We start from the raw sequence: 24,429 nt of genomic DNA, 5'->3' as shown, positions 1-24,429 counted from the left end.
GTTATGGGTTGCATTTCCAATTGGGTTAGTGTCTTTCGCCTACCACAGTACACTATCAGGGTGTTGGAACATATGATGGCCAGGTTTCTATGGTGTGGGAATACTGATTCAGGTAGACACAAGGTGGCTTGGAAGGCTATTTGTCGGCCAAAAGAGGAGGGGGGTCTTGGCTTGCGACGGCTCCGTGACTGGAATACTGCAGCTTTGATGCGCCACGTCTGGTCACTCTCTTCTAAACAAGAGAGTTGTTGGTCGTTATTTGTTCTTCATCAATGGCTGAAAAGGCATTCAGTTTGGTCATTGACTCTGCCTAGCCAATGTTCGGTCTCTTTTCGTGAAATCCTGAAGACCAGACATCTGACTGCGTGTTGCACTCGCACACTCATACATTATGGAGAGGGAACTCTATTGTGGTTCGATCCTTGGTTGGCCAATGGGCCGATTGCTCAACCTGGGATATTAATTGCTGATGCTCTTGGTCGTGGTGCATTTGATCGTATTAGTCATATATTGGCAGATGATCAGAAGTGGGTTAATCAAATGCAGGATGTTGCTCTCAATGATAGATGGGAGGAGATTCAATTGACGAAGGTACACAAAAAGCTCCGTGGTGACCTGGTGGTATGGACTCCAACCTCTAGTGGGATGTTTAGTCTGAAGAGTGCATGGAACATGGTGCATCGTGGCAGTGAGCGCAAGGAATGGTGCGATCTGATTTGGTATTCGCATTCTCAACCCAGATTCTCGTTTGTCTGTTGGGTTGCATTGTGGGGCAGGCTTCCGGTTCGATTGTTACTTGCTGGTTGGGGGATAGGCACAGACCTCTCTTGTTTTCTATGTGGGGTTGCAGTGGAAACAATTGATCATCTTTTATGTGAATGTCCTTTCTCTTTTGCTGTGTGGAAGGATGTTCTCATTCTGAATGGTTTTAATAGACAACCGGTGGGTTCTTGGAATGATGAAGTTCAATGGCTGGTTACCCACTTCGATGGAAGATCGCTGCTTGACTCGGTTCAGAAGTTTAGCTTCAATTCCTCAGGGACTTTTTTGCGATAGGACGCATCAACGACGACCGAGCTCGACTACAGCAGTTTTGAATCGCATTATAAGCGATGTTAGAGGCAGATTTTCAAGTCTGGTTTTGAAGATGGAGGACACTAGCCGACACAGGGACTTTTTTGCCAGATGGGGCATTCCGGTGGTGTTTACTTTGCCACTGGCTACGCAACACACCTGGCCAGCTCCACCTGTGGGGTGGGTTGCCATCAATTGTGATGGCTCTGTTAAGGATGCATCTGGTGGTTTTGGATCCATTGGGAGGAATCATCTGGGGCAGCCGGTTTTTGCTCTAGCAGGAGGGTTACAAGAGACGAGTGTTATTTGTTTGGAGCTTGAGGCGATTCGACGTGGGTTACTACGGGCAAGGTCCCTTAATTTGGCTCAAGTGCAAATTAGATCTGATTCGCAAGTCGCAATTCAAATGATTGTTGGTACTTACAGGGTGCCTTGGCGAGTTTTGTGGTTAGTTGAGGCGATCCGTGACCTGCGGGACACTTTCCGCAGCTGCACCTTCATTCACCATGTAAGGGAGATTAATAGCTGTGCGGATTATCTGGCTGGATTCACTTATACGGCCCAGGTTTTCCATTTTACTTTGGATGGCCTGCCTTTGGCTCTCTCTGAGATGATTCAGAATGATGCCATGGGGAAGGTGTTCTCTAGAATGTAATATGTAACTTTCTATCTTATTAATATAAGCACCCTTTTAACCAAAAAAAAAAAAAAAAACGAACGGCGCGCTTACTCCCTCATAGAGATTAGGATGAAAAGTTGAAAACTGAAATGGGTGAAAGGGATTTAGGGTTTAGTCGTATGTGCCCTTAGGGCTTTTTTTGTCTTTTGCTTTTTAATTTTTTTCATTAGGTTATATATATATATACTTATAATTAATACAGGGTTGGGTTGGGCTGGGCCAGGTTAAGCCCAGGGTCTAAATCCGGATCCGACCCGACCCCGGATCCGACCCGACCCTGCTAGGACAGACTATAACTAAATCCAAACCCGCTCTCAGGATTGAAAAATCAGGGTCGGGTCCGGGCCGGGCTCAGGTGGGTTCGGGCCAGCCGGGTCTTATTGACAACCCTAACGACATGTGGCATAAGAAGATCCTGTGGTGGAGATTAATTTGCACCATTTCATGAACCACCACCCCATTTGGAATATGGATCATCTCAACCGGAGTTGAAACCCAAAAAAGTGGTTTCCGGACAATAAAAAAAAAACGCACAAAGGGGGAGTGCTTCAGGTGGGGCTCGCGGAGATGGGTTTTGGGTTGCAGGAGGTTTCCATTACAGGGGAGTGCTTCAGGTGGGGAAGAGAGGGATTTACAAGGGAATGCATTGCCGCTTATAAATTCCTGTTGGGTTCTTAACGGAACAATGACGAAAGAATGGGTTTGGAAGCCTGAAAACTGAGAAGATTAAGTTGGAGAGAAGAGCTCGACCTCTCTGTTCTAATCCATACTTTCATGGTTACTTTCCATGTTTCTGTAGCAGTTGGGTATTTCAGATCCAAATTAAGTTTTGGATATGCCAACGTTAGCCTCGCCTGATTCTAAGGCTGCCTTTTAGCATTTCTTTTTTTAATCCGATGGGTCTCTGTTCTTCCGATATGGCGGTTCTTTGCTGCTTTACCTCCATTAGATCCGCCTTCTAGAATACCTAAATCCTTAATCTACTTGACAAACTCAATCAATCAAGTACTCCAATCTTTTTCTCTCTCTCTTTCTCATGAATTTGCAGAGGCAGGCTCAAAGATGATGATCAAAGAAGAGAACCCAGAGGAGAAAACCCAGAATTCTGAGCCGTTGATCTCCGTGAGTCCCCTGAAGCATTTCCTGTAAATCACTCTCTTCCCCACCTGAAGCACTCCCCCTTTCTGCTTTTTTTTTTTCCAGGAAACCACGTTTTGGGGTTTAAAATCCACTCGAGATGATCCATATTCCAAATGGGGTTATGGTTCATGAAATGGTGCAAACTAATCTCCACCACAGGATCTTTTTATGCCACATGTTGCACAAGGAAGATGGTATTGCCAGGAATTGCCACAGTAAAGAATTGGAGGGGATTTTTATCCAATAAAAAGCATGTTTACATTTCATATTAATACTAACGGTTTGATGACTTTGGATTGCCCAATTTTTGTCATCCAAAAATTTAAATTGTTGTTAAGAGTTAGCAAAAAATTTGTATTAGCCTGCACACAAGAGTTAAGTTCCAATGACAAAGGCAAAGTATCCCACGGCCAAGAGTTCTGGTTAGGGTGAGGTAGATGTTGGAGGACCTCCTTGTTGGACACCCAAATCTCCTTAATCCTTAAATCCAATCTGGATGCTTGCTGCAATTCAGAAACTATCAACGTCACCTCTGGCTCCAAAAGATGATACGCTGACAGAAACCCTACAACAACCCAAGTGATGCATCCTTGTGCCAAAATACAATAATTATATTGTTAGGCATCATGTGTTATATGTGTCTAGCTGTCATTACTTTATTGGTGATTGTATTTAGGGTTTGGTCTCTTTTGATTAATGAAAGATATGAATCGTCATTTCTACACAGTATCAGTTTAGGGTTTGCTCTATCGAGCCTTTCGTTTCTTGGGTTTCATTTTTAGGGTTCTCTCTATGGTTTCCGTCATGGCTACTTCGTATTCCATGGTGTCAAGCACTATTTTTGCAATTGTAGATGCCTCATTTTATGTTTACCAAAAAAAAAAAAAAAGACACCTCATTTTATCTTTTCTCCCAGAGGTTTCTCGTAACGATGATGAGTACCCTCCAAGGCCTAGAGTCGGTGTATCTGTGGATGTAGCATCAGTGTGGACTGTTCGAATCTAGCTATCGATCGTGCATTTCCCTTATTGGAGCCCAAACCAGAGCCTTCAAGCCCTCCAAGATCTCCTGGAAAGGTTAGCCCTGACCCACACCCCTTAGAACAAGCTTGGCCCAACACAGAACCTGGCCCAAATGGCCCATTCCATCCCTGTCGACAGTGAACCCTTGGTTGACACTCAAAGACCCTGAGTCGACATTGAACCACCCTTCCATTGACATCGATAGATTCCACCTGACTATCTAACAGTGCTTTCCCACTATCTATCTCCACTCGACATTCAGAAAATAACCTTTAACACCCAAACACCATCCCTCGATGTCAAGTCCTGTTCATCGATAGCCACTCGATGTCGACTGTACCCCACCTTGATGTCTTATCAATCCCATTTCACTGTCGATTCTATGCGAATTCTAGAAGCCCAAACTTGCCATGTATAGCTCCGATATCGATTCATTTTGCATCCCAACCTATTTTTGGCACCTTGGATCCCAAACTTGCCATGTTTAGCTAATTCTATTACCTCTTGGTCCTCTTCTCCTCCACCTATTGTCTTTCCTTTCTCTATGACTACACCTCCATTAGTAGTAGGCTCTACAATGCTCAATGCTTGCTCCCACAGTGGTTGGTCCTCTAATAATTGATTCTCCAGTGGCTGGTTAACTTATGAATGGTTCTTCAGTGGATGGTTCTCTAGTGCCTGGTTCTCCTTTGACTAGTTCTCCAGTGGTTGGTTCACCTATGGCTAGTTCACCTATGCCTGGTTCTCCTCGATCTAGGTTTGTTGTGGTTGGTTCTACTTCAGTGGTTCCCTCTATGGTTATACATACTGGTTCGGTTGTTCAAGGGGCTCCAGTCAACACTTCTAGGCCACTAAGGCCTGGTTTAGTTCATCCTATGATTATCGGATCTCGTATTGGTTCTCTCAAGTCTTCATCTAGGCTTAATCTTACAACCACGAAGCATCCTTTGCTTGTATCTATTGAACCAACATGTTAACTCAGGCCCTAAAAGTTCCCGAGTGGAGGGTTGCCATGGTTGATGAGCTTGATGCTTTGATTCTCCATGGTACCTAGTCCTTGGTTCCTCCAGCCCCTTCTCATAATATCATTGGTTGCAAATGGGTTTTTCATATTAAGAGGATTGCTGATGGTGCAATGGAGCGATACAAAACTCGCCTTGTAGCTAAGGGGTTTCACCAAAGTTTTGGAAGCGATTATACTAAGACATTTAGTCCTATCATTAAACCAACTACTATTTGGCTTGTGCTCTCTCTAGCTGTTACAAATGGTTGGCCTATCAAACAGTTTGATGTGAATAATGCCTTTTTGAATGGTGAGCTGACTGACACTATCTATATGTCACAGTCACCTGGGTTTGTTGATTCCGCACATCTTGACTATGTTTACTTACTTCGTCGGTCTTTATATGGCCTAAAACAGGCACCACGAGCCTGGAATACTAGATTGAGTTCTTTTCTGACTTCACATGGCTTTGTTGGCCCTCGTATTGATACGCCATTTTTTGTTTATCACCAAAATGATACTGTTCTTTACTTTCTGATATATGTGGATGATTTTCTCATTATAGGAAACAATGTTGTTGCAATTCGTAGTCTTATTATTGTGTTATCCTCTACTTTTGCCCTCAAAGACCTTGGGGATCTTCATTACTTTCTTGGTCTCGAGGTGTCTCGTTCTCACTCTGGTATTTACTTAACTCAGAGGAAATATATTACTGACTTGCTAAAAAGTACAGACATGGCTGATGCAAAGCCTGTGATAACACCTATTGCAACTGGTGCATCTCTAACTTTACAGTCAGGGTGTCCATTACCTAATGGTTCAGAGTATTGGTTGTTGGTGCCTTGCAGTATTTGACGATGACTAGGCCTAATATTGGCTTTGTAGTCAATAAGGTGGCTCAGTTCAGGCATTGCCCCCCGACATTCATTGGAGTGCAGTTAAGTACATTTTGCGTTATATCAAATTTACTTGTATTGAAGGATTATTCTTTAGTTCCTCCTCGCCTCTTGTTTTGACAGCTTATTGTGATGTCGATTGGGCTGGATGCTCGGATGGCAGAAAATCAACCACTGGTTACACAGTCTTTCTTGGCTCTCATCTTCTGTCTTGGTCTTCTAAGAAGTAGAGGACTGTCTGTAGGTCTTCCACTAAGGCTGAATATCGGGTTCTGGCCTCTGTTTCTATCGAACTATTGTGGTTGCTTTCACTCCCACAGGAAATGGGCATTTTTCTGGTTTGATAACCTATCATTTGGTGTGATAATGTGGGGGCTACCTACCTTTTGGTTAATCCTATTTGCCACACACGAATGAAACATATTGAAATTGACTTTCATTTTGTTAGGGATATGGTGGCTTCAAAGCAACTGGTGGTGCGATTTATATAGACTCTTGATCAGGTGGCGATATACTTACCAAGGGTCTTTCGCGGCAACACCTTCAGCTTCTAAAGGCCAAGCTTACAGTGGGTTCTCCCCCTTCAGCTTGAGGGGGGCTGTTAGTCATCCATGTGTTATATGTGTCCAGTTGTCATTACTTTATTGGTTATTGTATTTTAGGGTTTGGTATCTAACATTGTATATATACTCTCTTCTGATTAATGAAAGCTATGAATCATCATTTCTACATATATTATTAAAAACCTAGAAAAAAGAAACACGATAGGAGTCATAAAATAACCAAGGAGAAATAAAAGAGAGAAAAAAGTTGATCCAAATGTTTTCTTTTGACGAGTTTTTTTTTCTTCAACTTCATAGACCCACTCTCCTCATTTTTCATGCGTTTCTCTTTTATCTTTTCTTTTACTTTAAAGGTTCAATGTCTAGTGTCTTTCCATGCATAAGAGAATCCCTATTTCATTTCTTTTAAGTGGTTTTTTTTTTCTACAGTTCATTTTTTTAGTATTTTCATGCGTTGTTCCCAGCCATATGCATAATCCATATAGGTGTTGTTTTGACTCTTTTGTCGTTTTCATGGTGTTTGACCTTTCAGATTTGAATCCATCTGGTTTAAACATTCTGGTTGTAAACCAATTGCTTCTTTAGCTTGGGCTACTTCTTATATTGGTGATTCCTCATCTATCTTGCAACATAAACTACAGGTGTGCAGAGATGATTATATACGGTGGAATAAGGAGGTATTTGGCAATGTTCAATCCAAGATCAGGTCTCTTATCCTTTCTATTGGTCAGTTACCACCAGCCCGTTTGACTAATGACACTAACAGACAGATTCTCTCCTTAAAAAGAGATCTGGATGATGAACTTGCTAGTGATGAAGAACTTTGGAAGCAAAATCGCATATCCCATGGCTTACTGAAGGGGACAAAAATACGCATTTTTTTCATGCTTCCTCATTGCAAAGGAGTTTTAATCGGATTCTTCAACTTAAGCTATCTAGTGGTGAATGGTCTCAAAATGAATTTGATATATATATTTTAACCCGAATATTACCTGGGACCCTAGCTGGCCCCTAGAATTTTATTAGAAAATCCAGAAAAAAATAGAATTACAAAGGGGGGGACATAGCCCGCCTTACCCCTAATCCTAAAAACTCTATGAGTTCGCACAAAAGCACATATAAATTCCCTAACCCTTACAAATGACACAAGATTCCAAGACCTCTAAAAACGAAAAACTGGAAGACCCGCCTTGTCTTCTCTCACAATGCTTGCAAGCCCAGGTGGCAGCTCACTTTGCGCCAGGAAAATACGGTTAACATGGTTGCCACACGCCCAATTCGCCAAGCAGTCTGCCGCCCGATTACTCTCCCTGTAGGCAAAAATTACATTAGCCTCTAAAGCCACTACTAGGTGGACCACCTCCTCAAACCAATACCAGCATTTCCAATTTTCACATTTTTTCGTAGAAATGAACTGCACAATTGTTTTCGAATCTGAATTTACAAGACATCCCACCAAACCTAGTCTTTTACAATGATGCAATCCATCCAATAACGCCCTCAACTCGGCTTTAGTGTTGGTGCAATTAACATAATAATTCAAAAAAACCATGATCAGATTACCATCTGAGTTTCGAATAATTCCACCCCTTCCACTCAAACCAGGGTTTCCCTTACTGGCGCCATCCACATTCAACTTGACGCCATTGAAAGGGGGACACCTATACATAGGGCATGACATTCTAGGCCTTTTGGGCGGGGGATATATCTTCAACACTTGAATCGCCAATTCCTCCCTCCAACTCATGGATGCTGATAGAAACGGAGGCAAGGGCACCTCCTGTAGCCATTTCATGACCCTAGCAATAATCATATTTGCAGACCGCCCTCCATTCTCGTGTCTTCTATTATTTCTTTCCTTTCACAATTCCCAAATAATAAAAGAGAATATCACACCTATCACAAACCCAAAGGCATTGCGAAAGTTGCCACAAGACTGCCACAAGCACACTCTCGTCCTAACATCTTGAGCACGTATAATCTGAATGTCCATCAAATTTGCAAAATATAACCACACCTTAGCTGCCACCGTCCCTGACACAAGCACATGAGTTGCCGTTTCTTGATTGCGATGCTGGCAACAAACACATTTTGACGCCAAGGGAATTCCTATCCGCATCAGTGCATCATCCGTGGCGATACTGCCACAAAGTACCTGCCAAGAAAAAAACCTGATCTTGGTGGGGACTGTTCCATTCCAAATTCATCTAGCAAATTGCAAATTCATGCTTCTCCTTCGAACAAAGTGCCAAGCTGATTTTAGAGTGAACCGCCCATCAAAAGCCGGGGACCACACCAATCGATCTTCCCTGGAGGAAAGTCTGATGTAGCTGTTTAAAATTCTCTCTCAAACCCCTGTGTTATCGATTTTGTCAATGACCTCCCCTTCCCTTCTTCCCATCTCCTGCATAGCCTCCCAAACACGTAACCCAGTGTCAATGTGAATCGTTCCATCCACAAAATCTATCAAAGGGCCCTCCCCATTCCAGTTAGCTAGCCAGAAAAAAACATCACCTTTCCCAACCAGCCAAACAGAATTTTCCAACAAGAAATCCTTTAGCGTCAGAGCCACCTTCGATGTTTTCGTACCCATAGGCGGCTTGTGAACAAGAGTAATGTGTTTCCCCTTCATAAATTTCGCCCTAAAAAATTTGCTCCACAGGGATGTCTCTGTCAATGCTCTCCATAGGCCTTTAAGCCTCATGGCCATATTTATCTCACTCAACGGCCTTATTCCAAGCCCCCACTCCTGCACCGGTCTACACACTTTATCCCAGCTGACCCAATGCCTTTTGTTTCCAAATTCTGATCCCCCACAAGAAATTGGCACACAACCTGTTGAACTTATGCATGATGGCTCTAGGGATATCCAAACAGGCAAGAATGTGAACAGGGAGTGAAGAAAGAAAAAATTTTAGTAGAGTCACTTGCCCCCCAACGGTAAGCAATTTGCCCTTCCACCCATCAATTTTCTTTCGTACCTTGGCTAGGAAACCTTCAAAATATGCCACTCTAACCCTACCTGTATAGAGAGGTGCCCCCAAATAGGTAATAGGCATCTGCTTTCGATCAAACCCAGTAGCCTCCTCCAACCTTTTGCATAGTCTAGGGGTAGCCCTACGACCAACAATAAAGCAACTCTTGTTGCGGTTCACAAGCTGGCCCGAGCAGTCTTCATATTTTGAAATACAATTCATGATCTGCCTGATAGACGACCTGTTGCCTTTAGAAAAAATTAGAATGTCATCAGCAAATAAACTATGAGTAATGCTTGGACTCCCTTGGGAAAGGTGGAAAAAACCTGCCCTGCCTGTCGCAAAAAGGTTTGAAATTCCTCTGATGAGAACCTCTTTCGCCAGAACAAACAAGAGAGGTGAGAGAGGGTCACCCTGCCTCAGCCCTCTAGAAGATTTGAAATACCCAGTAGGCCCAGTATCAAGGAGGATATTTATCATGAAGTTATTACTCATTTTGACACTGCTTTTCATTATGAGGGAATTGATTATCCCTCTATGGCTACTTTTCTTGATTCGATTACTCCTGTTATTACACCATATATGAATACATTATTGAGTTCTATACCATGAAGAGATGCGTTTAGCATTATTTTCTATGAGTCCTTTGAAATCCCCAAGTATTGATGACTTTCGACCGGATTTCTTTCAACACTATTGGGATATTATAAGGGATGATCTTTATGGTTTTGTTACCACTTGCTTTGAGACTAGTGTTATGTCTTTTTGTCTTAATGAAACTTTGGCGTGTTTAATTCCCAAAATTTCACAACCTGAAGGACTAGAACAGTTTCGGCCTATTGCTCTATGTATTGTTGTTGTGAAAGTGGTGACAAAAATAATTACTACACGTTTGAAGGTTATTTTAGATGATATTGAGTCACCTTTTCAATCTACATTTATTCCCAATAGAGTAATTTCAGACAATGTTTATATTACTCATGAGCTTTTTCATTCTATTCATAAAAGAAAAAAGGGAAAAAAGAAGTTTATTGCTTTAAAGCTTGATATGAAGAAGGCATATGATCGGCTAGAGTGGCATTTTATTGAGCATATGCTTCTAAAATTGGGTTTTCTGCCACATTGGGTGAGATTGATTATGAGTAGTATTAATTTCCTCTGTATCTTACCAAATCCTTATCAATGGAGCATCAAGAGGCAAGGTTGTTCCTACACATGGTATTAGGCAAGGTGATCCACTCTCTCCGGCATTATTTATTTTGTGCTCTCATGCTCTAAGTTGTTTAATTATCAAGGCAAAAAATAATGGTGTCATAAGGGGAATCAGAATACAGAATCGAGCTCCTGTAATTACTCATTTACTCCTTGCAGATGATAGTCTTTTATTTGCAGAATGTAAACTTGAGGAGTTATGTTCTTTAAGAGACTATCTTGATCTATATTGCAAAGCTTCGGGGAAGGAAATTAATATGAAGAAACCTTACTTGACCTTCTCTCCTAATGCACATACAAGGATTAAAAGGTGATTCTCCAGGGTCCTCAAAGTTCCATATGGTTCTGGTCCTAAAAAATACTTGAGCTTACCTACGGAATTTGGGGTTTCTAAATCCTCTTTATTCAAGGAGTTGTCACAAAGGATGGATAATAAGGTGCAAGGATGGAAATCAAAGTTATTATCCCATGTAGGCAAGGAGATACTAATTAAGTTTGTGGTATCCTCTATATCTAATTATGCTTGTTTACATTTTAAACTGTCTGTGTCCCATCATGATCATGTGAAAAGGTGTGCATCAAATTTTTTCTGGGGAGATACTAATGGTAAGCCTAAACTTCAGTGGATTTCTTGGGAAAGACTTTGTTTATCAAAAGAATGTGGAGGTTTGGGTTTTCATGATCCAAGAAGGCATAAAAATGCTTTATTATCAAAGATTGCATGGCGCCTCTGGACTGACTCTTCTAGTTTGTTGAGTCGTTTCCTTAAATTCATCTATTTTCCACATACAAATTTTTTGAATGCAAAGATTGGTAATCAGCCAAGCTGGGGATGGAGGAGTATTATGGTTGGGAAGGATGTTCTTTGTTCTGGTCTGTGTTGGAGGATTGGCACTGGTGAAAGAATTCTAATTTGGGAAGATGCTTGGATTCCAACCAACATTGATTTTAAAATCTGCTCTCCACGACCGCAACATGCAAGTTTTTGATCTTATTGATCCAATTTCCAGAAGTTGGCGTATTGATCTACTACACACTCTTTTCAGCCATAGTGATGTTAGTGAGATATTGAAGATCAATTTACCATTATTCCCTCAACCTGATGTTCTTGAATGGCAGCAAATAAATCAGGTATTTTCTCTGTTCGAAGTGCATATCATATGTTGCCGAATCATGACATTATGGAAGCATGTAGTGCAGCCACTACTTTGAGATCCCATTCATGGGAAACTGTTCCAACATCAGTTTGGAATGCAATCTAGAAGTGTTAGACTTTACCTAAGATTCATCGTTTCCTTTGGAGGGCATGTGCATCGGGTCTTGCAACTGGTGATGCGTTTCAACAACAAAATATTCAGGTGGATGCTGCTTGTGTTCGTTGTGGAAGTTTGGAGACACCACAACACATTCTATTTGGTTGCACTTTCTCTCTGGCTATTTGGTTTGGGAGTAATATAGGCTGTAATTTCTTTACAACTACTATCTCTTCTATTGCTGCTTGGATTTCTACTTGGAGGCAATTTGCACATTTGGGGAAGAAGGAAGCTCCTTCAAAGATAACCTTCATAAGTTTTGTTTGTTAGTACCTATGGATTGCACGAAATGATACTATCTTTGGTCGGCGCTCTTGGAAACCAGAAAATGTAATTGCTGCAGCGTCATCCTCATGTAAGGAATATATTGGGTCTCTTTCTACTACTCAAGTTGTCTCTGCTGCACATTTGGATCAACATCTACAATGGCTATTACCGGAACCAGGCTTTATTAAATGTAATTGTGACGCTAGTCTGCCTTTGAATGGTTCATTTGGTGGACTAGGTTATGTTTGGCGAAATTCAGCAGGTGCACCTATTAAAGCTGTATCATCACCGAACTCTTTCAATGATATTTTGGTGGGAGAGGCATTGGTGGTACGTCAAAGTTTGGTGGATCTACATGCATCTGGTCATATGAGGATTGTGATTGAATCTGATAATTCCAACCTAATCAGATTCCTTACTGATAGCACACAGGCTTCGCCATTGCTGATTCGTCCGGTAGTTGATGGTATTTTGCATTTGTCATCTTTGTTTACTATTTGTAACTTCTGTTGTATTCCAAGGGAGATTAACACTATGACTGACTCCCTGGCCCGGATGGCCCTGTCGATTACATGCTCGACGGTTTGGCCTATTTCTAATCCTTGGTTGCAAGAGTTATGTTTGCTCTCAACACCTTCAGTTGTTGCATGTTCTAATAAATTTCTTCGTACCAAAAAAAAAAAATTTTCATCGGTCCAAGCGTTGATCAGGTGCCGTATCCAAGATCGACAAGATGATTGGGTTGGAAATAGGGCAAGATGATAAAAACCCAATTGTAATTAAAGTGTAATAGAAAACTTCATGATAGCATAAAAATGCTAAGAAAAACGGTACAAAGAAAGAAAAAAAATTCTAACTACAAAGAAAAATGTTACATCGAGATATTTACATCCGATGTGAGATTTTATTGCTTTTGTGTGGAATCTCAACATATAAGTCAGTTTTTCAACAAAAAATATCCGTTCAAGCCAAGCTGTATTCGAAGATCAGTTTCCAAAAACTATCCAATTCCAATTGAATACTAATCAGATGCGGATATGAATAGTGTTATATTCGATTTGAATTCGATCTATTTACATCCCTGATCACAAGAAATTGGATAGAAAAGAAGATTTTGATTTGTTGAATGCACTGAACAATGCCACAGAAGCCATTTATGCTGCCAAATGGGCCAGGACAATCCAAATGTGATCGAGGCCCGCCTATTTTAACTGGGCTGGCGTAGGCTTTTCAACTCCTGGACTGGAATATGTTTGGGAATCCCCAATTGGGATGCTCTGAACCTTCATACATAAACCTCCACATACCAAAGCATAGCCGTGTTGGAATGAGTAGAATGGCTCACATATGTTATGCACTTCTTTCAATCTGGCCTACTTCTGATGTATTAAATTTAAAAAAAAAATTAAAGAATGAAAATAGTTTTATTTAAAGTTTTGACACGTGGAAATTTAGCTCAAAATCATCATGAGTACAAGGTGATGTGGCAAACACATGGATACAAATTTATGCTGCCAACTAAGCCAGTATTTCCACCTAGATTTGTTTTCCAAATGGTTCAGCTACCTCACCTATCCCATTAACAATTAAATATCCCTTGTATGTATTCGATATATTACAAACAGGAATTTCCATAAGCCCATAGCCTCAATTTAAGTTTAAAGCTTAGGCCCATTTCATATCCAATAGCACATCACAACTTGGTACCATCAACCTAGGCCCACTCAGAAGGCCATGAGATTTTGCCAGGTTGGGCTTGGGTTGACAACAAGGCAAAGCTAAGGCTTAAAATCTCTAGATGGGCTGGGCCTAATTCGTCTCAACCCCAACCCATCTTCCTTAAATCCCTTGTGAATATCATGAAACACATTAGTCAAATCAAGGAATAAGAAAGTTGTTGATCTTCTTCACAAAATTAGAGTACTAACCAAGCCCTAGCCTGGCCGACTTCTAAAATACTGTTCCTTGCGGTAATGGCTGAACCCAGGTGTTCACTCAAAATTTCAGAATTGTATGCTATGGTACGCATATAGAGATGAATATGTATAAAATACATATTTATATAAGTCGGGTACCGGTGAATTTTTTTTGTCTACGATTACCTGACCGGTGCGGTTCCCTAGTGCCTCTCATAAGACAAGGGGGGACCCCACCTGGGTAGAGAGTTTTAAGTCAGGTGCCCCAAGTAGGTCCCACCTCCCTCCTGTGAGAGGCACTAGGGCACCGTACCGGTCAGGGAACCGCAGATGATAACGATTCGGTCGTGGTAGGCCAAGCTGAAGCTGGGGTAGTCAACCCTAAACTCAAATCAGCCCTATCTTGGGGTTGGGGTTGGCGTAGGGCGGATCCTCTACTGCCAGGTCAAGGCTAAAACCTTTTATTTTTTGATTGTGCGCTAGATGATTTTTTGCCCCGAGCTTGTCAGTTGCTTGAATTGGATACCTTTGTAAGCAATTCTGTCTGTTTTGGTCTGATCGGTCCGATCGGTGTTGGTTGAAGAGAGTGACCCAATCTCTTAAGTCACTTTTGAATTTTTTTTCAGTTATAGCCGTTGGATAATGTGGACCATTGTCTTAAGAATAGGCAGAACATGTGCTCTATGCTATTCTAAGGCCAAGAACCTCACTTGACCTAAAACCTTTGGGTAAAAAATAAATAAGTTTGAGAAGTGTGGCTTTTAAGACTTTACTAGAAAACATTGGCCTTCTAATTGGTTTTCTCTTTGCTTTTGTATAAAAACACCATGAGAAGAAACTCTCTTGCATGATGGGTATAAGGCCTTGTGTGTTGTGTGTGCGTTTGTGTGTTTTGTTTCTCATGATTTCTTGAATGTGTAATGGATGTCGTTTACTTTTGTAAATTAAACGAGGGACTGAGTTCCCTGTCCGGCTGTATAATGCATGTTAACATGTCTTTGTGTCTATTTCTCTCATCCCATAATAAGGGGTAGATATGTCATTTCATATATAGGAGGGAGGATTTAATAAAATCCTAGGGGCCCGGCCGGGTCCCATAGAATATTCGGGCTAAAAAAATATGTCTATATATATATATATGGAGGATAGAGATAAACACAAGGCATCATGCACTAGCGTACGCTACGCAACCTAACAGCTTTCTTGCTTTCTTTCACAATGGGGTTTTTGACCATGTGCACTTCATGTAGATAATACCGTTTCTTACATTGCCATTAGTATGGCAGGGGACATTCGTTCAACACTGGCGGTGTGAGGTACGTTCCCCCATATTTTATAATGTAATTTTGGACTCAAGTCAGGTGAGGGTTAGCCCAACCCATGCAAAACTTCTACTTTATACAGCTCAATGTGTAGCTCTTATTTTCAAAAATAAATTTATAAATAAGTTAATCGAGGTTCAAGCACTGTATGTTTTTCCATCTAGTCATGTAATGAAAAGACCTATAAAGAGAAGATCTAGAATCGTAGAGCTTCAATGTTCTTAATTAGCCATTCCCAGCCTAACCATAACTCGGTTAACATTTCAATGGGAGTGTGAGAGAAAGGTCAAGGTAACGAAGCTCAAACAATCCCCCAAATGTTGTTGGAAAGACTCTGATGCCAGCGTCTCTCAAATCGAAGAAGAGTTAGCATATGTGCTTATTGATGTTGTTTAGTAAGATGACAAGCTCCTGATTATGACAGTGCTTCAACCTTTTTTAGCGGTTAATCAATGACCGCGCGGTATAACACTTTCATCGAAGTTGCGGAGATGTCAAGCTAAAAATTTCAACCGATATTGCAACTGAGATTAGTAATCAATTTCAATTAGAGAACTTGAAACCAATTAATATTCAATTTTGTTTTTGTTTTTGTTAATTGTAACATGCATTGAAGTGAATCAAACTGTTTAAATTGGATTTAACTAACACCCTTATGAATACCCTCTCTAAATAATTAAGCATGTCATAATCAAGTAAATCGATAACAAAATCATTTGGAAACTTATTAGGAATAATAATTGTTTGAGAAGCCTTAAAAGACTGACATTTGGTCTGACCAGGGCCGCTCTTTTGTCAACTAGCCCAACCATGTTAGACATTGCGATGGATGAAAAGACTGGCCTGGGTCATGGAATCTTTGGGCTATACAGGCCTGGCTTGTCTTGGCTAAGCCCAGGGCCCAACCTAGCTGTTGCTCCATTGATCCACTTAGCCAACATTCTTTCAATTTTAGAAGGCAGAGGATTTGAACTTAGAATTAACGCTTGAAGCTATACTAGTATGAGGAGAATCGGTAACAGGCTTTTCTACAACCCAGCTTGTCAAGTCAAACACGCTTTTCTACTTAAGGGTGGAAGAACTACTTAGAGAAACTTCTTTAAGAATGAGAAAGGAGGAATTTGGTCACCCAGTTAACGTAACACATCCAATTTTAGGTTTTCCAAATTCTTACGGAGTGTCATTCGAGGTCCCAAACTTAATTGATGTGGGATTATTTCCTTGATTCTCTACTATTAATTGTGTGTCTATTGCGTCAAGAAATCGTCGAGCGGTCCTGCGAGTGCCATCACTTGCAAGTGGACCAAGGGGTCAACAGAGAGAACTGGTATGGTTCCGGCCTAGGGTTCTCCGATGCCAAAGTTAGATCTCCTGAGCAAACAGATGAATGTAGAATTCAATATGAATTCAGATGTCCCCGGATGGGGTTGTGTACCTTGCCTTTTATAGTAGTGTATGGCGGTGTGGAGAGTCCCAGTTTGATGGCGAGTGTGCCGTTGAGTGGATAGAGGCCCTGGGTAGCAGGGCTCTATCCTGATTGGCCATCTCCCCGTGGGAGAGAGTGTCCTAGTGGTATCAAGATCCTTGGCGGATAGATGCTCGCGTGTGGTGATGACGTCATTGGTGCTTGAATCCGTCTGGGTGAAGTGACTTCTAAGCGGTGGCCCAGAGTCCTGGTGGTGGCATAAGTTTGCAGTGACACGATTGGGTCATAGACGAGCGGCCTCGGTGTCCGTGTACATCACGTCTGCATCCACGAGGCCGGGCCTGGGTGTGAGACCACGCCTGGGTGAAGCCGTGCCTGGGTGTGAGACCACGCCTGGGTGAGAGGCCGCGCCTGGGTGTGAGACCGTGCCTGGGTGAAGCCGCGCCTGGGCGTGAGACCGCGCCCGGGTGGGATGCCGCGCCTGAGTGCAGGCCGTGCCTGGGTGTGAGACCGCGCTCGGGTGGGATGCCGCGCCTGGGTAGGATGCCGTGCCTGGGTGAGGCCGTGCCTCCGTGTGAGACCACGCCTGGGTGAGGCCGCTCCCGGGTGGGACCCTCGGTTGGTTCTCCTTGGTTCTGGAATGAGTCGCTTTGTAACACGTGGCAGCCGCTGACTGGTTTGGTGAATCTTGGATGTATCAGTGTCTAACACAAAAGCTTAAGTTATTTGGTGGAGAGACCCAATTGGTATATCAAGACAAAAAAAGAATATCTGGAACATTTTCCCCCATAGGAACATTCAATATCTTTTGTGAAACGGAAGAAATTCTAAGCAATAAAAACTAAACCCCTTTTTTCCCCTAGGAACATTTACTATCTTTCATTAATAAAGAGAAACAATTCTAATCTAGAAAAGCTAATTCAGTCCATGTGATCATCCACATATTTATAGAATTCGCAACAAACCATATCAAACATAAGATAATAAGAAGTTTACGGAAGTGGTTCTCTGTCTGGGAGAGGGGCCTACGCTAGCACTCCTTGTGTCTATCTCTCTCTTGACTCAGACGAAAGATAGAGATGTATTTTCGAAGGGGTAGGATAGAGATAGACTAACGGGAGCTCTGGCATAGGCCACACTTCCGGACAGAGTTCTTTTTCCCAAAAGTTTACAAGCTCAATGCAGCGGCATGTATGAAACCAATGCAAGAGATTAAGACAAGCACAAATAACAACATGATGCAAAAGACAGAAAAAATTACGTGGTTCGGCATGACGGCCTACATCCACGGGACAATCACACGGAACTTCCTTTACTCTAACAGAAAAAAAAAAAAAAAATACAACTCACACCCCTTACAACCCTCCCACTCTACAAGGAATCCCACAGTACAATTCTCACAAATATTCTCAAAAAAGAAACATACATAACGATGTACACATGAGAGAATTCCTACAAGTGACCACAAAACCCAAATATTTTCAAAAGGAAACACACAACAATTCTCACAAATATTTTCCAAAAATGACAATTCCTACAAGTGACCACAAAACCCAACTCGAGCTCTGTATGCTCTACTTGGTGCTTGTAAACGCGCCATTTCGGTCGGCCTCACACTGCTTTTATAACAATTCAGCTTGCTGACATACCTTCTTTCTTTTCTTTCACTTAAAACTGGCTGAATGATTGACAGTTTACCTCTCCATAGAGAATTCTAAATGAACATGGTGCTGGCACAGCAAATTGTTCAATATCTCTCCAATCTTTCAAAGGGATAACATAAATTGCACATTCATCTATTCTTGAGAATAGCCAGCGATTTTCGTTCCTTTGTACTTGAACTTTGGCCACTGAGAAATAATCTTTTTTTAATTTTTTGTTTTATGATCCTGCTTCCTCGTACATCATTGGATCAATGGTGCCATGTCTCTCACCCGAGGTAGAAGTAATATCACTAAATGCAAAAGGTTGAAACAGATCACATAGAATTAGTATGAAAAGCATCAAATAGTTATATTTACTAGAATCAAAGAAGCAATTACTGTGATGGAAGAATGATGATTAAAAAAAAAAAACAGAATCCAAATGTTTAATAAAGAAGAGGAAAATATAAGGATAAGGATGCAAACCAGAGTTACCTCATCAAAATTGTAAGAGGTCCCTTTGCTAAATTTGGATCCCTTTTACTTCTCATTCACTGTGTCTGCATAGCAAGGGTGGTAAGAATGAGATAAAATTTAAAGAGGAGGGGAGAGGAAGAGAATGAGTAAAGGATGCAAACTAGGTGGATTTATAAACTGCTCAAAAATGATAATCCAAATGCCTTAGTAATGCTGTGACATATAATTAAATGTAAATTGATGAAGGAATGACTCCATTTTGAACGCAGATTTGCTTCTAATGGATCTGAGACTTACCTGTTGGCCGTTCACTAGTTTCTGTTCGAGATATCTGTTGGTACTCAATCCAGATTTCAGGAATGTGTTTTATCTTACACCATTCATTGCCTTCTTCCTTCCGACACTGTTCTTCGAGTTTCGCACATTCAGTAATAGTCAGTGATTGAAGACTTTCTGCTAGCCTTACACCTTGAAAGGATTGGAGTACAGGACAAAGTGTAATTCTCAAACGTTGAAGAGATTTGAGGTTCATGATAGTAAGTTGATAAAGTTTAGGCATGTCACATGACTTGATTTTAGTCCATTCCTCCAAGCAAGGCATTCCATCCATTTCTAGTACCTCTAATTGCTCAAAATAACCATAAAACTCATGGCTTATCTTGTTTAATGAATACATTTCATGTATGTACACTGACTTGAGAGAAGGGAGTTTTCCAAGGTCTGGAAGATGGGTGCAATTGCAGTTTCTTAGGTGGATAACTTGAAGTCCGTAGAAACCGTTCCAGGATAACCAGTTTGGAAAGCTCTCAGCACCATACCTTGTTATCGTTAACTGTTTGATTAAGGGATGAGGCCTAATAAGATTAAATCCCATCTCACCTGTAGTCTGTGAAGAAGAACTCCATTGGAACTCCTGTTTTTGAATTGCAACCTTATAATTTAATTTAAATTCATTAGCCTGATCTTCGGTAACATTCTCCATCTTTGCTATGCAAATTGATCCTCTAAGCTTCTTCATGCATTTCAGCTCTTCAATTCGAAATCCTTCTGCGCTTCCCACAATGAATTTGCTCAGTTTTTGTAAATTAGTTAATTTCCCCATTCTTGGAGGCATGGAAGTCAATTGATGCGTTCCATCCAGATCAAGATGTTGAAGATTAATAAGTGTACTCATTTCTTTGGGTAATGCAACAGGGTCTGAGCAATCTCTAAGCTTCAATGTTTCTAGATTACAGAGTTTACTCACTGACTCTGGTAACTTTTTGATTCGGGTGTTGGAGACATCAATGTACCGTAAATGTCTCAAGTTGCAAACAGAGGTTGGCAAATCCTTGATTTCTGTAGAACTCAAACCCAACACTCGTAAGAATCTCAATTTCACAAAGCAATTGTGAGAAACATGGTTGATGGGGCTTCCACACTCATTCTGCAATTTAAGAGTGCGCAACAACTCTGCTTCATAAAACCTTTCAAATATTTTCATATCCAAGTAGAAAATTTTGTCACCAAGCAGCAACGTAGAATGCAGAGTCACTGGAGACATGTTATTTGGTTCACCTTCCTCCATTAATATAGCATATTCATGATCTGGACAACATTGTTTTATTACCTCATAGACATCCTTATGAACTCTGTATGTTGGCTCATAATTTTCAATGACAGTAGGTGACAATCTGAAAAATAGAAAGTTTGCAAAGTTCTCCGAAGTAAATACGACCCCTCTCCGCTAGTTGCTCTTGTCCCGTCCGTATGAAGCCCACGGCAATCCATAACTGGATCAATGTATCCTCCTCAAATTCATAATCTTCAAGAAATAGAATGCAAGTGTAGATAACACGTCTCTTTAGATGTTGAGGTAGATTGTTAAAGCTGTTAGCAACTTCAGAAGTTGATCCTTCATTGATCTTGGTGTCCATGGCTGACACTTGTTCTTTTCCAGGCTTGGACTGTACAATCTCATGATGAGTATGAACAGGAAGAAGTGGGTCCTTATCTGATTCCCCTGCCTTTTCAATTTCACCCATTTGGACCATTTGTTCAGAAGATGCAGATCTAACAAGCTTTCCAATGGTTTCCAATTGCAATGAGATGTTGCTTAGTGCAACTGAATTATCATAGATTGAGTTTATGATATCAAGTGCCTCATCTCTTTCATGCAGATATTCAAGTGGAAGTTCACTCAAAGGTTTTGGTTCCAAAACACATGAAGCAATCGTGCTCCAATATATGCCCTAGGCCTTCAAATAGAGGTTCAAGTTCAAGACACTTCTGTTTTGCTGGATCTCCCAATTTCTGAAGCTCTGCATCTTTGAGCATGGTCAGGGACATCTCTAACCTCTGTAGAATCTGAAGGAGTGGAGAAGAAATGAGGGTGATATCCCGAAGCCCCATTTCTCCAGGCTTTTCTAGTATAGACCTCATCTTTCTAAATATACGAGAATCCAATTGTTCCAGTAGAAAACTTGGTGATTATTGACCTGCCAAATTCGAGGAGGATTGATTGAATATTTGTGCATTTTCCAATGAGATCATCGAGATGCAGTACCCATGAATTCATAATATAAGATTTAAAAAAAGGTTAGAAGAACAAACTTGAAAGATTTATAGCATCCATTCTGTGAGCATGGAATATAAAATACAAACAAGTATTAATTGTTTATGTTCAGGTTGTGGTCAAATTAGCATAAAATTTAAGATTAGCCCTTTTGAAGTTTAGCTCGAGTCTCCTATGCATCAAGAGGAACTTTATTGGGCTCAAAAGTCTAGGATCCAATGGCTTAAGGCTGGGGATCGCAATACCTCTTTCTTCCACACATCCATCATTCGTAGACGACAATTTAATAGACACCAGGATAAAAGATAGTGCTGGAGTTTGGATTTCAGAGCTTGCAGCTCTTCACTCTCATGTCTTGGATTATTTTGATGATAACCTATTTTCAAGCTCTTTGCCTATTAATGCCTTTGTTGTTCTTCACTGTGTTCAATCCCGAGTGTCTGCAGCACAAAATGCTCAGTTGTGTGGACTTTTTCTTGACAGTGAAATAAAAGCTGCGGTTTTCCAATTTGGTGCTTTTAAGGCCCCTGGCCTTGATGGGCTCCTTGGTAGATTTTACCAATCTCATTGGTCTATTATGGGGCCTGTTGTTGTAGCAGTTGTTCAAAGGTTTTTTTTCCAATGGTTATATGCTCAAGGAATTCAATAAAACTGTCATAGTTCTTATTCCTAAGCATAGCCACCCTAAATTGATGAGTCACTTCCGTCCGATTAGTCTATGTTTGGTCTTTTGTAAAATAATTGCAAAGTGTTTTGTTAATAGACTTAAGCTCATCCTTGATAACTTAGTGAGTCCTTATCAAAGTACTTTTGTACCTTCTCAAGCCATTTCTGATAATATATATGTAGCACATGTGATCCTTCATCAAATGAGACTTTCCAAGAGCATGGAGGGGTTTATGGCTATTAAAATTGACCTTAGCAAGGCTTACGATAGAGTGGAGTGGTCTTTCCTTGAACAGTTGTTAGTTAAGATGGGTTTTTCGGATGTTTGGGTCCATTGGATCATGAAGTGTGTTTCTACGGTTGAGTATCATGTAAAATTGAACGGGGTGTCATAGGACATGTGTTCCCAAAGAGAGGGATTCGACAAGGGTGCCCATTGAACCCTTATTTGTTTTATCTTTTGTCAAGAAGTCCTTTTTGTTATTTGCTTCAGGTTGAGGCTTCTTCTTTAATCTCTGGCGTTCGTACTAGTAGATCGGGTCATAGAATTTCCCATTTATTGTTTTGCTGATGATTGTCTATTTTTCCCTAAAGCCAAATTGCTGGAGATTCAAGTTATTCTTCGCCTACTCAATGACTTTTGTAAAGCTTCTAGGCATGAAATCAATTTTGATAAATCTAGCATTAGCTTTAGCCCCCTTACTTTGTCAGCTTCTAGGACTGCTAGCTCTCCTCTAGGCTTTAAGGAGGTGTTTAATCATGATAAATATTCAGGCATTCCCACTGATTTTGGTAGGCCAAAGAAGCCCATATTTTCTAATATTGTTGGCAAGGTCCACTCTAAGCTGGCTGGTTGGAAAGGTAATTTGCTCTCGGCGACTGGTAAAGAGATTTTAATTAAATCAGTTGCTTCTTGTTTACCCTATTATGTCATGTCCATGTTTGAGTTACCAATTTCAATTTGTCACCTCCTTACTCAATCTGTGAATCGCTTTTGGTGGAAGGACAACTTAGATAAAGGGGTGTTTTGGTCCAATTGGGAGCATTTGTGTAAGAGCATGAAGGATGGTGGTCTAGGTTTCTGAGATTTCAGATGTTTTAATCTTGCATTTTTAGCTAGGCAATGCTAGAGGTTGTTGCACAATAAAGATGCTTTGTGGGCCAGGGTTTTAAAGGAGAAATATTTCTCCCAATCTAATCTTTTGAGTTGTTCTGCCCGACAACGTAGCTCTTAGGCTTGGCATAGCTTGTTAAAGTGTACTGATATGCTTTTGAAGGGTCTTCGGGGTCAAATAGGTGATGGGAAATTTATTGATATCTTTAGTGATGCTTGGGTTCTCCTTCAATTTCTGATGGTAAGATCTCCAACAATCCTATAGGTAATGTTAAATGGGTTTCCGATCTCATTTGTTGTGAGTTGATCCAGTGGAATAAACCTGTGCTTAGGGATAACTTTTCTCTTTTTAAAATAAATGCAATTTTGAAAATCTCTTTAAGTATTTTGCCTAGAAAAGATTCTTGGTTGGGGAACCCTTCTAAAAATGGCTTATTTATTGTTAAATCTGCCTACTATCTTGCTCAATATTCTTTGCTTAGTTTGGATTGTGGGTCTGATACTTCTTCAGATAGACTTTTATCAAATTTTGGTCTCTATCTTTACTCGCTAAACTTCTTCGTCATTTCCTATGGCGTGCCTGTTCTAATATCTTGGCAGTGAAGAATTGTTTATTTCTTTTGGAATATGGCACTTGATCCATTCTACCGTTTGTGCGGTGCTGAGGTAGAAATTGTTGTTCATGCTTTATTTACTTGCGACTTTGCTTTTAATTGCTGGCTTGCTTCTCCTTTCAGGAAACTCTAGAAGTCTTCAAGATAATTCCTTTAAAAATTTCCTCAGCTATTTCATGAAGGCTGTCTCTCAATCTCCTAAATCAGAGGACGCTATTTTGCAATGAGTTTCCTTAGTTTGGCAAATCTGAAAATATCGCGATATGTTCATTTTTCAGCATGTTAATCCTTCTGTTTTGACTACTATTCAGGCTTTTAATAATTTTGTTGAGGAAGGCCACTCGAGTGTGTCTAAGAATAAGGATTTTTCCAAAGCCCATCTTCCTACACCTGCCTTTTCTTTTTCACACTAATCGTTCTGTAAATTGTTTTGTTATTCACACAAATGGTTCATGGTCTTGCCCGAATGGGGGTAAGGTGGTTATTGCGTGTGCGACCTAGTCTGTGCCGCACAGGTTGCTACGAGCACCTACGCTTTAGAGGATCTATATTG

The 24,429-nt window shown here is 40.8% G+C and overlaps 1 protein-coding gene and 2 long non-coding RNA genes across 3 annotated transcripts; all 3 read right to left on the bottom strand.

Annotated features, from left to right (window-relative positions):
* Nucleotides 1–1,206: 1,206 nt before the first annotated feature.
* Nucleotides 1,207–18,623, bottom strand: LOC122662464. The gene is made up of 3 exons (XR_006333030.1): nucleotides 18,588–18,623; nucleotides 15,805–15,808; nucleotides 1,207–1,216 (listed from the first exon to the last, which is right to left on the bottom strand). It is a non-coding gene; the product is annotated as an uncharacterized LOC122662464 (long non-coding RNA).
* Nucleotides 18,624–18,691: 68 nt separating this feature from the next.
* On the bottom strand, nucleotides 18,692–19,454 carry LOC122662463. Its single transcript, XR_006333029.1, has 3 exons — nucleotides 19,226–19,454; nucleotides 18,947–19,011; nucleotides 18,692–18,762 (listed from the first exon to the last, which is right to left on the bottom strand). It is a non-coding gene; the product is annotated as an uncharacterized LOC122662463 (long non-coding RNA).
* Nucleotides 19,455–19,675: 221 nt separating this feature from the next.
* LOC122663338 (putative disease resistance protein At3g14460) lies at nucleotides 19,676–21,319 on the bottom strand. The gene is made up of 4 exons (XM_043859016.1): nucleotides 21,195–21,319; nucleotides 20,702–21,076; nucleotides 19,808–20,601; nucleotides 19,676–19,746 (listed from the first exon to the last, which is right to left on the bottom strand). The coding sequence occupies exons 1-4, from the start codon at nucleotides 21,317–21,319 to the stop codon at nucleotides 19,676–19,678; spliced, it is 1,365 nt and encodes a 454-aa protein (XP_043714951.1).
* Nucleotides 21,320–24,429: the final 3,110 nt, after the last annotated feature.

Source organism: Telopea speciosissima, chromosome 5, assembly GCF_018873765.1.
Source record: "Telopea speciosissima isolate NSW1024214 ecotype Mountain lineage chromosome 5, Tspe_v1, whole genome shotgun sequence".
Lineage (NCBI taxonomy): Eukaryota > Viridiplantae > Streptophyta > Magnoliopsida > Proteales > Proteaceae > Telopea > Telopea speciosissima.
The sequence above is the reverse complement of the archived record's forward strand: the minus strand, read 5'-3'. Positions and strand labels throughout refer to the sequence as shown.